General features: G+C 42.2%; 1 protein-coding gene across 1 annotated transcript in view; it reads right to left on the bottom strand.

The window, feature by feature from the left end:
- ZBTB10 (zinc finger and BTB domain containing 10) overlaps positions 1 to 14,538 on the bottom strand; it is a 25,141-nt gene extending 10,603 nt beyond the window's left edge. Inside the window, 3 exon segments of the mRNA XM_042036067.1 lie at positions 6,199 to 7,096; positions 13,333 to 13,479; positions 13,481 to 14,538. Coding sequence (XP_041892001.1) covers positions 6,199 to 7,096; positions 13,333 to 13,479; positions 13,481 to 14,260 — 1,825 coding nt within the window. The 5' untranslated portion in view covers positions 14,261 to 14,538.
- Positions 14,539 to 14,544: the final 6 nt, after the last annotated feature.

The raw sequence follows: 14,544 nt of genomic DNA, 5'->3' as shown, positions 1-14,544 counted from the left end.
GCTAATTAGAAGCAATAATATTCTGTGTCTCCAGACCAAGCCATCTGACCACAACTTTTCTCTGATCTAATGTTACCTTTTTACACTTTAGTTGATTTCTAATAGGCATAAGTTAATAACTCAAATGTCAATTATCCTCAAACCTTTACCCATTCTTCCAGCCTGCATGGATAAAAGGCTATCAGTAATCTGATCTTTAATAGAAGTCAGCAACAAGCAAAGCCAAAATAATAAGAAGTAAAACAGAATTCAAAGAAGCTGATTAACTATCAGCACTAAAATTCACACTATGTTGATTTGAGAAGAGATAAGGATAGTGTGAAATAAAATGAAGTGGTTGTGTAGGCTCTTATGCCACTAACAAAAGCTATCAAAAACATTTTATGTTCTACTGCATTTGTTCTCAGGAAAAAGGATAACCAGAAGCCAGATACAATGATTTTCAGTTTTGAAGACAAGAGTTAGGGGTACACCACCAGAAAGAGAAAACATGTCTAAACTAGAAACATCCCTAGCTTGACAGGTTTCCCTCTTTTTCTACAACTAGAAATATGCTGATTTGGGGGGCAGAAAAGGAGACATTACTGAGTAGGAGATGATACAGAAAATAATGAGAAGTTTACTGACAGAAGCCACTGAACAGGTCTTATAGAAAAGGACACAGACATATGGTGCGCTGAGGGAAAAGATACAAAACTTTCATTAGATACAGCTGTCTGTAGTGAACTTAACTTCTGTTTTCTTTACATATATTAGCACTGGAAATAGTGCCAAAATAAGAGAAAAAGAAATACTATTTTTTCACTACGTTTTCTGACACTGACTGCTCATCCAGATCAATTAAAAAAGACAGAAAGTAGACAGGACAAGCGATTAGGCCATAGCTTTCAAGGATTGTAAAGAAAGCAGTGGTAATCTACTGATACAATCTGGATTGCTATTAGAGAGCTGGATTTGTTGCTTATGTTAGGTAACATGACAGAGGAAACAGCACTGCGAAGACTGACACACTAAGACGGGGGGGAAAAGAAAGTATCTTGCACTCCCTTTGTTCCCAGAGTATTCTTCACATCTTTAACCTTGCTTCTTCTGAAAAGGCTTATTCTGGAAGCACATTACTGCTCAACTGCCTCTTGCAACAGAGGGCTTGGACATACTTAAGATATTTCGCCAACACAGTCTTACTCTTACTCATACTCTATTACTCCCAATTGCTCTCAATTTTTCTATTTTTCATTCACGAAAAAGTGGTATATTGCATTGACTATGGAGTCAGATCTAGCATCAACTAACCCTGACAGAAGACCACCAACTGATGCCAAATACATTACTGACTTGCTTTTCAACTTGATTATCATACCTTCCCTGAAAAATCCCTTCCCAAGAAAGTGAAAGCTATTTTGCTGATCTCATCCAACAACTACACCAGTTAAACACAAGAAAATAAGGAACTTTCCTCATGCAGACCATTTATTTGTGTGTTAATTGTTCTCATGAACCATTTTTATTTAGATGTTCATCATCGTCAGTATTTCACAAATGAAAAAATCAGCACTTCAGATTGGTATTTTTCCAGTAAGTGAATGCATCGCACTGGAACTCAAAAGGATTTTCAGGCAGAGAAGATCTGTAGACACCACAAAACCTTCTTCCCCAACCCATTCGTAAAAAAGAAAACAAAAAGCAAATTGACAACAGCAATACACAAAACACTGCCTAGAGTAGTAGGGAGAATGTGAGGATCTGCTTGTCTTTGGGATCCTCCCTTGGAGAGGTAGGAAGAGGCTAACCCTTAGATGTTGCAGTGTTATCAGAGGACTTCTAAAAACCTATGACATCTTCAATACCAGACTACATAGGGAATGGGGAAAATAAAGTGGTTAAAGGTCCACCAAGGAACTTAAATCTTTTAATCAGGGTATCAGCTTGAGGTCTAAACAAAATCTGACTGAGGGTTGTAGTACCATGGAAAAGCAGGAAAAATACACAATTCTTTTTTGTTTTGTTACACAGTCAAGTGGGGCTTATTCCTACAAGAAATACATATATGCGTCCTGATAAGTCCATCGACCTTGATTTCTTCAAATACAAAGATACCTGTCTTTATTGTAAAGTCCTAATCAAGTTGTGTTATGCTCCTCCCCTGTATCATGACAGAAGCTGTGACCAGCACTACATTTTTTGTAAGCAAGTTTAGCTGCTGTTTGTATCCTTCTGAAAAGTAGTTGTTTCTACAGCAAGCTGAATTAAATTCCTTAAGAACCCCAACAAAATCAGTCAGGAACCCTCTTGTTTCACCAAGGGCTGTTTTAATCTTGCACTTCTTGTCCTTTTCCCCATCCCCACCACATGTACATGACAGCATTATCCAGCCTGAAAATCACAATAACAAATTATACACTTGTAGCTTCATAAAGCTATTGGGATATTGCATGCAAGTCTCTGCAAAAATCAACACGGTCAGTTCCAGAAAGCATAAGCAACACCTCACAGCTGTGTTCTGAAGTCTGAGGATAGGACACTTGTATAAAAAAAGAAAAAAAAACCAGGCCCAGATGAAAGACATATCCAAGAAGTGATGAAAATTGACAAAACAACCCTGTGAACAGACCTTAAGAATATGATGAATTATGTTCACTGAGCTTTTATGAACTTTTATAACTCACTATAACACTGTGAGATGCTGACTGAAAGCATGGTTATTTTCACCATGGTAAATGGTTAATTTGTAGGATGCATGATGGCTGTAAATAGTAAAGACTTTTTAGCAGATTATCAGCTGGGGGGGAAATACTGTGATAGGTGGTAACATTCAGTGTTTTAGATAAACAGTTACTTTAATATAGCTAAAACTGGAGACGTCTTGAAAGCTTAAGTAAAATGTAAGTAAATATAAATGTAAGACAGTAGAAGAAATTTCAAAACCATCCTAACTTTATGGAGCTTTTTTAAAGCTCACCAAAGTGCTACTTTTACAGGGAAGGTGTTAAATATAAACTAACTGGCAACACAGGGTGAGAGGAAGATGAAGCAGCTGATATCCTTATGGATACATGTAGAAAGACTCACATTCAGCAAGGAGCAGTTTAACATAGTTGCTTTACTGGAACAAGAGGGGTAGCAGATGCTTCAGAAAGCTCTTACTGTTTATTATCTAATACTTACCTAGCTGGTAACTGGACTGCTGCTTACTGCTGGTAACCAGCTGGAAAATTCATTTACTATAGAATTTGAAGAGTGGCTTCAGGGATAAATTTTTGTAGTGAGAAAAGTGTTCTGAAATAGGCTTCTCTTCCATATATCTACAGTATTTATTTCCCATCACAAAAGCATCAGACCAACCCAAACCTAAATCAAGGGCACAGAAACTCACTCTGCATGTAACTGACAGCTCATAACCACTGATGTTATCCCCATCAGAACATGACAAAGCACAACAGTAGAAGGTCGTTGTTTCCCTTTTAGCAACCAATGGGACAGCATGCTCCTTAGCTCTGAACATAAGAATCTACTATTCTTTATTTTTCTTCTTATAGAATTGTCTTATATCTATTCCAGATGACATTTTCTTATCCATTTTTACCACTCAGTGCCTATTATTTTTGGTAGCTTTTCATCCCCATAAGAAATTTAATCCAAAACTAGAAAGTTACTGTATAACCTGCAGGTTACTCTACAACTCATTCTTGACATTCTTCCAACTCTCCACTCCTCCCTCTTCCACCCTTTCTTTGGCATAGAGGGAGCAGTTAAAAGAACAGTGTTTAACAGTGGAATCTATCCACAGAGCAAAGCAAAAGAGCCACAAGTAGAAGAGAAAGAATACCTAAAGGTGAAGCACAGACTATGGCTGAAAAGTAAGCTATACCAAGCCCTACTTCAGTCGCTCTTCTTGTTTCAAACAATATGCAGGCATGCAAGAACTTAGTAAAGGTATTATTACAAAAATACTAGATATGGCTTCCAAAAGACTTCTAACACTGGCAGAAAATGTACTTATGTACTTGGGAACATATATGCTGTGCTCTGAAAATACCAAGGAGATTACTAGGTGACTAGTATTTTAGACTCAATAAAATAAACTTCAGTCTGCAGTCACAGAGCTTTCAATGGTTTTTGACAGACACCACAACACATATTCAGTATGCTCTGTCTCCAATATAGTTCTTTTCATCAAGATGCTATATGGATGTATTTTGTAATCTAATTCTTTACCATAACAAGTTACTGGAAACATTGGTGCTTCTGTTAAAAAAAAAAAAAAAAAAAAAAAAAAGGAACAAGGACTAAACATACTGCACTATCCATGTCCTCCATTATTTCTCCAAGAAATCTTCACAGCATATGTACAAAATTCCACAGCATCCAAACAAGTATTTATATCTGTTGTTGGTGCCATCATACAGTAGACACAGTCTCTGTATTTCCATCAGTAAAAGAGTATTGAATATTTACCCCATATAAATCATCAACAGAAATCACATGCTAAATTGTGTCAGAAATTTGGTATTTGTGCAGCTAATACACATTTCCTCAGCTCTTGCTCCAGACCTTCTGTTGGGTCCTTTTTCACAGCACTGCAACTAGAGCAAGTAGTGTAGCCCAGCACAGGCAAAATTTTTGTGTGGGTGCTGAGGACTCAACATCCCCCACTATCCACATGCTTTACTTAGGCTAGATCTAACCTGGTGCTGTGGACCTGAGGCCTATTAGCAACTGGCATGTTCCTGAAACACAGTCTCTATTGTCAGTTCAGCCAGAAGGAATCCTGGGCAGTCTAACAAAGCTTAGCCAGTAAGAGAAGTACAGGAAATTCACTTCAGAAGCACACACTCCCAAGTAAAGCTAAAGCAGACCTACCCAGAGTTCAGAGATGAAGACCAGAGATAAGTAACGCCCCTGAAGCATTTGCAGAAGTGCTCCTCAGTACAGCTGCTCCTCCAGAGCTGCGCTGTTGTGCCACACTACTCACTAAGCACATGAAGGTCTCTTGTACTGGAGAAACACATCTCCAGTCCCAGCCTGCACAGCTCTGCACTGGCACATGTCACTGCGGTGCCCAGGCACCACTGGCACCGCACAGCACAGCCATGAGTTCCCACATGCCCCCTGTGGGACCACTGCTCGCCTGTGTCCCCAGCCCTGCAGGCAGGAGCAGAGCAAGGCCCCTGGAGGAGACAGGACACCCACAGTTCCTTGTGTTTGAAGCACGCATACATTTTAAACTGCTTTAGAAACAAGACACATCTAAAGAACGTTGTTCCGCTGTACCTCAAATCCACCCCTAATTTGGCTCCTAAATTGCAGTAAGTTTTCAAAACTATTAATTCATCAAAAAGTGAGGCAGGTAAATGACACTATTTCAAATGCATACATCAGCTATTCATACAGCATAATAATTTAAAAAATAAAAAACTGAACTTAATTACATTGCCCCAAATGACAATTACACTATGAACATTCTGCTGCTTATAATTCTTTGTGTGACTGTATTTGTTTAGCAAACAGATATTTAATCTTATTCTACCATTTACATTAACCATGTATCCTTAAGGAAAAAAAATCCTATTAATTCTATCACTCTCAGGATTTGTTTAAAGCATAGTTCAACAAAAATATATTCCCTTCTAGTATATGTCCAGTATTGTGGCATCTCTTGCTAATGTTTCACAAACCTGTTGTAAGTGTTTCTATTATAGTAGCCAGGATTACTCTATCTTGTAGCTTCCCACATATCCCAACAATAAGAATCAGCAGAATGTTTCTGGGTGACTCAGGTGAAGATTACCAGAAAGATCTTTTGCTAGTGGAGGGAAGGAAATTACAAAGGCCCTTGCTGTCTGTACAATCAGCTAACACTAGCCACCAGTTATCAGTCCTTGATTTTGTGCCGAATAGTTGCCACAGATTAAGTACAAATGTAAGAACTGTAGTTTCTACCAGCTGCTAAGGATCCCCATTTCAAGTGTCAAATGCAAACAGCACATTACATACTGTATGGCACAGCCATTCTCTTCTCTAGCTGATGATCCGCTGCTGTGCCCCAAGGCAGAGAATCAGATTACAGATTTAGTAACCTGAACGGTGTGCTGACTTTACTAATCCAATCCAACATACCTTTACAAAAGTTACAAAGTCAGGTACTTCATTCAATACTTTAATTTTCAAATGACATAACTGTCATTAAGCAATATTTACCTGCTTCTTCTTTAATAAATGACAAATCTTCTTCTGGATATGGGACTGATGGTTGCAACACTGAGCAATCTTCAGAGTTCTCTTCTGTATTAGGTGGTATATTATAAATAAATCTCTTTGCAGTTTGGTTTTTCCTTCTTGCTTTTCCAGGTTCTTGAACTGATTGTCCCTGTGCACCCATGTCATTCCACACGAAAACTTTTCCCTCACCTTGAGATTCATTTTCAGCCATTTCAGGTGAGCTGTCCTGGACCCAACTGCAGTCATTCATTTGGTAGCTTTCCATTTGGCCCTCATCAATAGGGTAGGGATCATTCTCAGTTTTTATGCTACTTGCCAAGTTGGTAAGGTTTCGTGTTGCCCAGAAGCTGGCAACTTTTTGATCCCTTGGAGATAAACCATCCCTACTAACAGATCTTCTGTTGTAATCCACTACAACAGTCTCTGGAGCTTCCGATTTTATACTTATGTTTAAGGCATCTTTAATGAAGTTGCGGCAGGACTGGACAACCTCCGTCATCTGAAGGTAGCTGGCCACCGACATCACTTCAATGGCGTTTTGGCTCGTAAGCACGAGGTTACCAGAATATAAGAAGTCCAAGATGACAGAAAAACCTTGAACAGCAACAACATCTAAATAGGTAACAGTGGTTTGGTTACGGCTTTCTTTGTTTGTAAAGCAATACAGAGTCTTAAAGAAGCGGCTGCCTGCAACCAGGATGTTCTTGTGAGCTCTGAAGACCCTCCCACTCACCACAATATTAACATCGCAAAGAATGCCTTTCTTCCTCTGCTCGTTGAGCTCTTGCAGGAGCTGATAGCAGTAAGAGTTCTCATTTGGCCTGCTGTTAAAATCACAGTATCCTTCATTATTCAGTTCTGATGGTAACTCTGCCTCCTGCAATTAAAAAAACCCACAAACATAATTAGCTCTTAATGAATACTGTCCTTAATTCTTCAGGACTGTAATAAGGATATGAAAATAAACGAAAGGAGACAATTTTAATCAAACTATTTTTTTGTTATTTATGTTCTTGGTTACAAAGGCAGACAGGAATATATAATTAACAAGATATTTCTGAAAACTAAAAACCATGCTCTCATTCTGCACCTTCCACCCCCAAGTTTGTTTCAAACAGAACTAGAAGATTTGCCTTCAGGGCAAAGGAAGGGAAATTTCAGCCAAAAGTAAGTAAATACACAGTTGAGTGTGAAGTGCTTGTTATTCCTAACCCACACACATTAAAGATTCAGGAGTCTCTCTTTCCAAAGATTTAACTAGATGATTCTTACATATCCAACCCCTTGTTCTTCTTCAGAAATCTCCACTTAAACAATTAAGCAGAATCCTGATACGTGATTCAGCATTTTCTTCATGCTGAGATACGAATACATAGATTAGGCCTGTATGTCCCAATCTGTCCTGAATGTTTTAAAGGAAACATATTTCTAAAGTAGATATAACAGCAAAGATATTTCTTCTAGTTTTACAAATTAAGCGTTTATCCTTTGTTTTTTAACTGTAGCAGGTTTAGGATTAAACAGTGCATCACATGACAAGCAGGCAAAATACTGCAGATGACAAAAAAACCCTCGACATAAGCTTCCATTACAATACCTAACTAAGACTTTCTTGAAATAAGCCTCACAAACTTTCCAGTAGCAACGCTGGCACATACTTATCACACACACACCACCTTTTTACAATGGGATCTCAAACATGGCTTCAGAATTTTGCTAAAACCTGATCTTTTCATACAATCCAACACCAAGAAATAATTCATTATTAAAGATTAGTTCAGTCAGGGAGAGGTCAAGAGATCTGAACTGGATTTTGGAGCACATAGAAGACTTCTAACTCATGTTTAGATAATGATGATTCAGCAGCTAGGATAATGATGGCAGCAGCTAGGAGAAAGCAGAAAACACAGACTGGCGTATTTGAGACCATACTTATATGGGGTTGACATATGCTGCCATCAAGAGCAGCAACAAAGACAGTCTGTTTCATACTACATCTCCAAGATTCTCTCTTCTTCCCTAGCAAAACTGGATAGCTCCAAGCCAAATCATTATTTTCTTCTCTCATCATCTAAAACACCTCACTGATTAGGGAGCTGGAGGTGTTGTTAAAGCTCACCTGCCTCAACATTATACATCAAAATCAGTATTAAAAAGGTAATGTTAGCACTGTCATGAGCCCATAATCTATGCTGGGACTAAAATACACATTGCAGGAAAGTACTACCCTTAATTTGAGACTATGGCAGAAACCAGCTACATAGATTTAAAAAGTCACTTTCCACCACACAGAAATTAGTGGATTACATCACCTCACCTCAATTTACAACCCCACTGGAATGACAACTGAGGCTGTATCTACATCTAAAATGGTATTTACATCTATAAGCAGCAAATAAGGCCCGGTATAACCAAAAGAGAAACTGTGCCATTTCAGTATCTCCTGCAGAGAAATTTCGGTTTGCTGTCACATTCAAGTTGCTTCTGAATCTGTACCCTTCTCAGAAAAACACTTCATTGAAGAGGAAGAAATAAAAGCAATTAGGCTTTTATGTGAAAACAAGCAATAGATCTTTGCCCAACCTCATCTTAATTTTTTCTGTGTACTTTCTGACACACCCCAAGTACTCCCTCAGATTAAGGTTGTGAAACAGTTTGCCCCAAATGTGGGACAGCTAAGTCTGTCACTCTAAATTCTCAGCAGATTTGGGTTCTGGACTAGCTTCCTGTCACTTCAGCTATGGAGCACTGCATAGTTTCAAAACACCAATTACTGACACTGGATCAGATTAAGATGAAAATTATGGTACCCTAAAGTGTTGTCACACTCGTCAATCATCAGTGACTTGCACCTCACACAGTAAATGTTAGGTAGATGCTATGATAGCTGCCAATTTCATTCTTGAGAGCACATTAAACACTGCATAAAATTTAAAAAACAACCTGCAGCAGTTCTTTTCTTTTGACAAATGTCTGATTAAATAATAGAGACAGAGCACATTTTAACTGAGCAAGTATAAGTACCCAATCAAGCTGGGACCATAAATAAATTGATATTTACAGTGAGGGGCTTTTGTTTCCTGAGAACAGGACAAGCTCAAGGAAACTAACATTGTGCTCAGTTTCAAATAGTTAGACTTTCCTGCATACACAAAAAGATAAATTACTGTTTTATATGTATAATTCATTAATTAAACTTGCCCAAAAGCAAACAGGAGCAGAAACAGATGATCAAAAACTGCTACTAGACATTTAGTTTGTTAAGTTTTCTTTCTCCTACTGTTCCATCAGCATACTCTGTCCCTGGGAGGAAGAACAGTGAGGGCAGGAAGAATTAAAAGAAAACCCAAACCAATATAACCACAGATTCCATCTCAGCTGCATGTATATGAAAAGTAGTTATGCCACATTTTTTAATTCTCCACTACCACATCTTGCTCTACAGCAGTTCCCTGTGCCCCCAGATTAATTGGATCTTCTAACAAAGTAAGCTACCGGTAGCTTCTTAATCTGTGCAGCTACAGAGCAAAATGATCTCAAAATATGGTCCCATCAGCTGCACACGATGCTCCACTGTCATTGTACACACACAGCATCGCTCACAGACAACTCAGCAATTTCAAATTGTTTCATTCATTGCCTAATATCAAATTGAGTAGTTTGAGGTTTAGTAAAAACACTACAGGAAAATACAGTAAGTGATAGTCTTTACTCCGAGGCCTGACGTCCTCCTCAACTTCTTTGCTCTGCTAAGAGTAGGTCAAGAAGTTAACTTAGAACACTGTAATGTAACTCTTACATCTGAAGCATGACTTCCATTCATCACTGCTCACATAATGCAAACAATTCCAGTTCGCATGGAAAAAATAACACATCAAAGGCCTTCCTCCTTTTGGAGAGCTTCTGCCTTAAACCAACATGCCTGTTAGGCTGGAGAAAGCTTTTCTGGCAGTATTTCCAAAGCTTCGCTTTAAATTATGTCCAGAGAGAAAATGTTTTAAGATGATGGTTTGAGAGGAGGAACCCCCAGCAGCCAATAAATCTGCATCTTATGGACCCACATTCATCAAAGAATTAAAATATTTTCCCACGATTTCCCAGTAAACATCCATTTCTTAAGATTCTTGCAACACAATAGTCTGTTTACTACAAAAAACAAAGGTAGTTTCAAGCTGATGATAGATTTCTTTAAGCTTTAATATGGAGAAAAATTATTTTAAAAACTAGAATAGAAAAATATTCAAGGCTTTGCTCTTAGAAAGAAGCATCGGCTGACAGCTCAATACCCTTGAATTACAGCAGCTGCAACCACTTGTGATGTATTTTGGCATTCCAAATTAAATGTATCCCAAAAATAAACCAAAATCATCACTCATTTCTTCACGAGTGTAATATCCAACAGACCTATAGAAATTTCCACTGCTTTACTGTCTTAACACCTACAATTTCCTTTCTGCGCTTGAGTGGTGGCACTATGCCATATGTTTATTAGCAGCTGCTAAACATGCCCCACAGTTGAGGCTTGTCAAGTCCATAATACATGTGTGCTGTCTCCAACAAAAAGGCTGAAAGATCTCTCCCAAGTTTCATTAAATCTAAACGGCTTTGCTGCCTCATTATGTATGTTGGAAATACGGTCAGGGTACAAATTACCTACTGTTGTTCCAAGTATCTGGTATCACAGCATTAAGAAAAAAATAGAGCTATTGTTTTGGTATTAATTTAAACATATGTATCAAAAGAAATTCAAGTGCCATTAAGAGTATGAAAGGATACGGAAATTAAACATAGAAGGGAAAGAAAACAGAGATTCTTAATCAGGTTTTTGATAAAGCAGCTGTAACATGAAAGTACACCACAAAGAAAACTACACTGACTCCTGAAAAACTGCAAACTTGTGAGAAGTTTTTAATGGAAATCTAATTGCAGAGGGATGCACAAAGCAATGTTTTCCACTTGAAAAAAACCCAATCTCTGTACAGCTACCTTTGTCCCAACCTTATCTTTAATACAGTGCAGAAGAACCACTGACTCATCTATCCTACTGTTTCATTTATTATTACAGTTACTACAATTTTTTCTTAAACTATCAGTGGTATAAAAGCAGAGATTCATTTTTACAAATATTCCCATGACAATGAAAGGTCTTCAAATAAACACTTACATTCTTCAAATACATACTTACATTAACTTGTAGGCTACTGTGATAACAAGCCAATATTCTGTCCTCCCTTCCACCCTCCCGGTATTTAACAGTTTTACAAAAGACTGAGGATAAGTGGACAGAAAGAAAACAAAAATAAACTGAGTAGGGAAAAATGCTTGGAATAGCTTTTATTTAAATACAGGTAAAACAGAGTGAGAAGCTTCCAAGTGTGGCAGGGATTAGCAGCATCCACCAACACAGGAGGCTACACAGTGACAGAACATAACTTCTACAGAGTAACCATTCACAACTCAAAGTTAGAAACTAAGCAACAAGACGGTAAAGAATATGCTGCAATAGCATTATGCAAAAGTGGAACATTTTCAAAGATATGAAGAGGTAACAGAAACTAAGAATGAAAGTTTCTTAATTAGAAACAACTAATTGAAAGCAAATTTGGCTGAAACACTGCAGAGTGAATAGCAAACCCCAGAAGACTGGAGAAAACTAGTAAGACGACCTACTACCATGAAACATCTGTAACAGTAGCTGCTATAAAACTACACTCACTGAAAAGGTAGTATTAATCATCTTGAAGGTGAATGTTGTATTTGTAAATCCAAAACTAATATTTTGGATAACCAGTATTTTGTGCACCATAAGGTTTCCCTTCCAGTCCTGTAATAGCTTCACATAAAACTTGCATACATTTTCCAAGTAGTTCTAAGAAAACTATCGTTCACCTAACGTTTTATCAGTCATCCTGTAATCCTGATATCCTGCTCGAACATTTGACTAGCAGCTCTTGTCCAAGGTACCCTGAGCTCCTTAGAGTGCTCAAGTAATAACCTCAATCCAACTATCGCATTGTATTTCAGACTCCAAATAAAGCTATCCAGCCAAGGTGGGTGTTTTAATTAAAACTGAATTCTAAATTCAGAAAAACTGAGTGACTGATCAATTAATTCCGGCTAACAGCCTAACAATTCAAGGACTAGCCTAACCTGAAGCAATACTAGCTAATACCCGCAAGCAAGTTGAACGCCAGCGAGGCGATCGAGCGAACTTCAGTAGCGCAGGCATCCCTAGCAGAAAAGGCTGCAAAAGGCTGCGGATTCAACACAAGTATTCTTTAGGGGCTTTCCATCCCCATATATTCTAGGGCAAGCCCTGCCTCATTCGTGAAAGCAGCCAAGAAACACAGTGATTTGAAGTTCAGCGGGGAACGTGAAGAGTTTCACTACTCCTATAGCGTTAGAGCGACGCTGGCATAGTAACACGGCTTGCAGGAAACCACATGTTTATCTCAAACACACACCAAGCGATTGCAGACTTCTTCACGTTGAAATCTTTTTTTCCCCGATTGCGTTACTTTAGATTGAGTTGCTGAGCAAGAACTTGAGTACACAGAGTTATCCGATTAGTGAACCGGGGCCACACCGCTAAGCACGGCAGAGCAATTCCAATTTCACGCCTCCGAGTCCCCATTTCACAAGCGGTCGCCGGCCGGACACTGGCCTCCCTCCGCCTGTACCGCAGGAGGAAGTTGTAACGAGCGTATTTAAATCAGTGCTGTGACACTGGGATTCGTACGCAACTTTTTTCCCACATCGCCGGTTTATCTTCACGAGATAAACAGATGAACTAATGAAAGCGGTACCCGCCAGCGCCGGACGGATAACGGGAACGGAGTACAGCCCCGAAAAACAGCTCGTGCTGCGTTTGTGTGCCTGCCCGCATCCAGAGGGAGAGTCACCCCAAATCCCAGATGGGGCTCGTCTCCCGCTCCGGACACGGCAAGCGAGAGCACCGCGGCGTGCCCAGCCCGCCGAGCAACAACAAGCACGAGCAGCCATTTAAAGAAGTTCACGCACGTGGGCACAGGAAAACCTCACCGATGCGAAAGGGGAGGCCGGGATTGCCCCTCCCTCCCCGCCGCCCCCTCCCCGTCCCGTGCCGTGCCGTACCTGCTCGGCGCTGCCGGGCTCGTTGAGGCGATGCTCGGCGGAAAGGTGGTGCCTCAAGAGCAGGGTGCGCTTGTAGTTGCGGGTGCCCTTGCAGAGCTCGTCGTGCCCCCCGGGTAGGGGCGCGCCGGACATGATCAGCTCGGGGGGGCGCGGCGGCGGCGGCGGCCGCGGTGCACCAGGCGCAGGACATGAGGCCGGTCTCCTGGCAGTAGTAGAGCCACGGGAACTCCTTGAGCCAGGAGCCCTGAAAGGAGATGTGCAGCTTCTGCAGCAGGGACTTGGGCCTGGCCAGCGGGAAATGCCGGATGCTCTCCCCCTCGCCGCTGCCCTCCGCCTCATCCCCGCCGTCGCCCCCCGACCGCCGGCTGCTGCTACAGCTGCCGCCCTCGGCGCCACTGCCGTCCCCCAGGCTGCCCCCTTCGCCGTCCTCCTCGTCGTCGCTGCTGTCACTCAGCGAGCCCCCGTCCTGGACCAGCTCCTTGCCCTCCAGCAGCCCCTCCGTCTCCAGTCCCTCCGCGCCCTCCAGCTCCATCTCTTCGTCCGCCCCCCGCCCATTGAAGTGCTTCCGCGGCCAGGCCGCGGCCTCGCAGCCATTGTTGGCGGCGGGGTGGGCGGCCAGGAGCCCCCCGCCGCCGCGGAAGGCTAGAGTCCGGCGGTTCCTCTCGGCGAACATGGGGCCGGCGGCGGCGGCGGGGGGCGACGCCGCGTCCTGAGGCAGCAGCAGCTCCTTCTCCTCGGCGGTGGTGGCCTCCAGCTCCTCGGCCTCCAGCCCCTCCAGCTCCGCCTCCTCGTCCGCCCCGCGCCCGTTCAGCGCCTCGGGGTCCTGCCGCTCCCAGGCCTCGGTCCCCGCCGCCGAGGCGGCCGCCGCGGGGGTGACGAGGCCGCCGCCGCGGAACGCGAGCGTCCGCCGGTTTATCTCCGCGAACATGGCGGGCGCGCCCCGCGCCCCCCGCCCGGCCGAGCGCTCCGTCCGCCGCGGGAACGGGGCGGGGGAAGGAGGCGCCCGGCTGCCGCGCGGGGGCGGCGGCCGAGAGAAACGAAGTCCGGCCGCTCGCTCCCCGCTCCCCCGAGTCCGGCCTGGATCGCGGCGGGCGCGGGGCTGCCCACAATGGATCCCGCTCGATCGCTCAGCGGCGGCGGCGCTTCCGTCCCGACAGGCCCCGGATCGGGTCGGGTGGCAAATGAACAACGGGCTGCCCACAATGCACCGCG

This window comes from Corvus kubaryi, unplaced genomic scaffold (genome assembly GCF_017639235.1).
Source record: "Corvus kubaryi isolate FWS band 111438036 unplaced genomic scaffold, C.kubaryi_AGA036_p1.0 37385, whole genome shotgun sequence".
Lineage (NCBI taxonomy): Eukaryota > Metazoa > Chordata > Aves > Passeriformes > Corvidae > Corvus > Corvus kubaryi.
The sequence above is the reverse complement of the archived record's forward strand: the minus strand, read 5'-3'. Positions and strand labels throughout refer to the sequence as shown.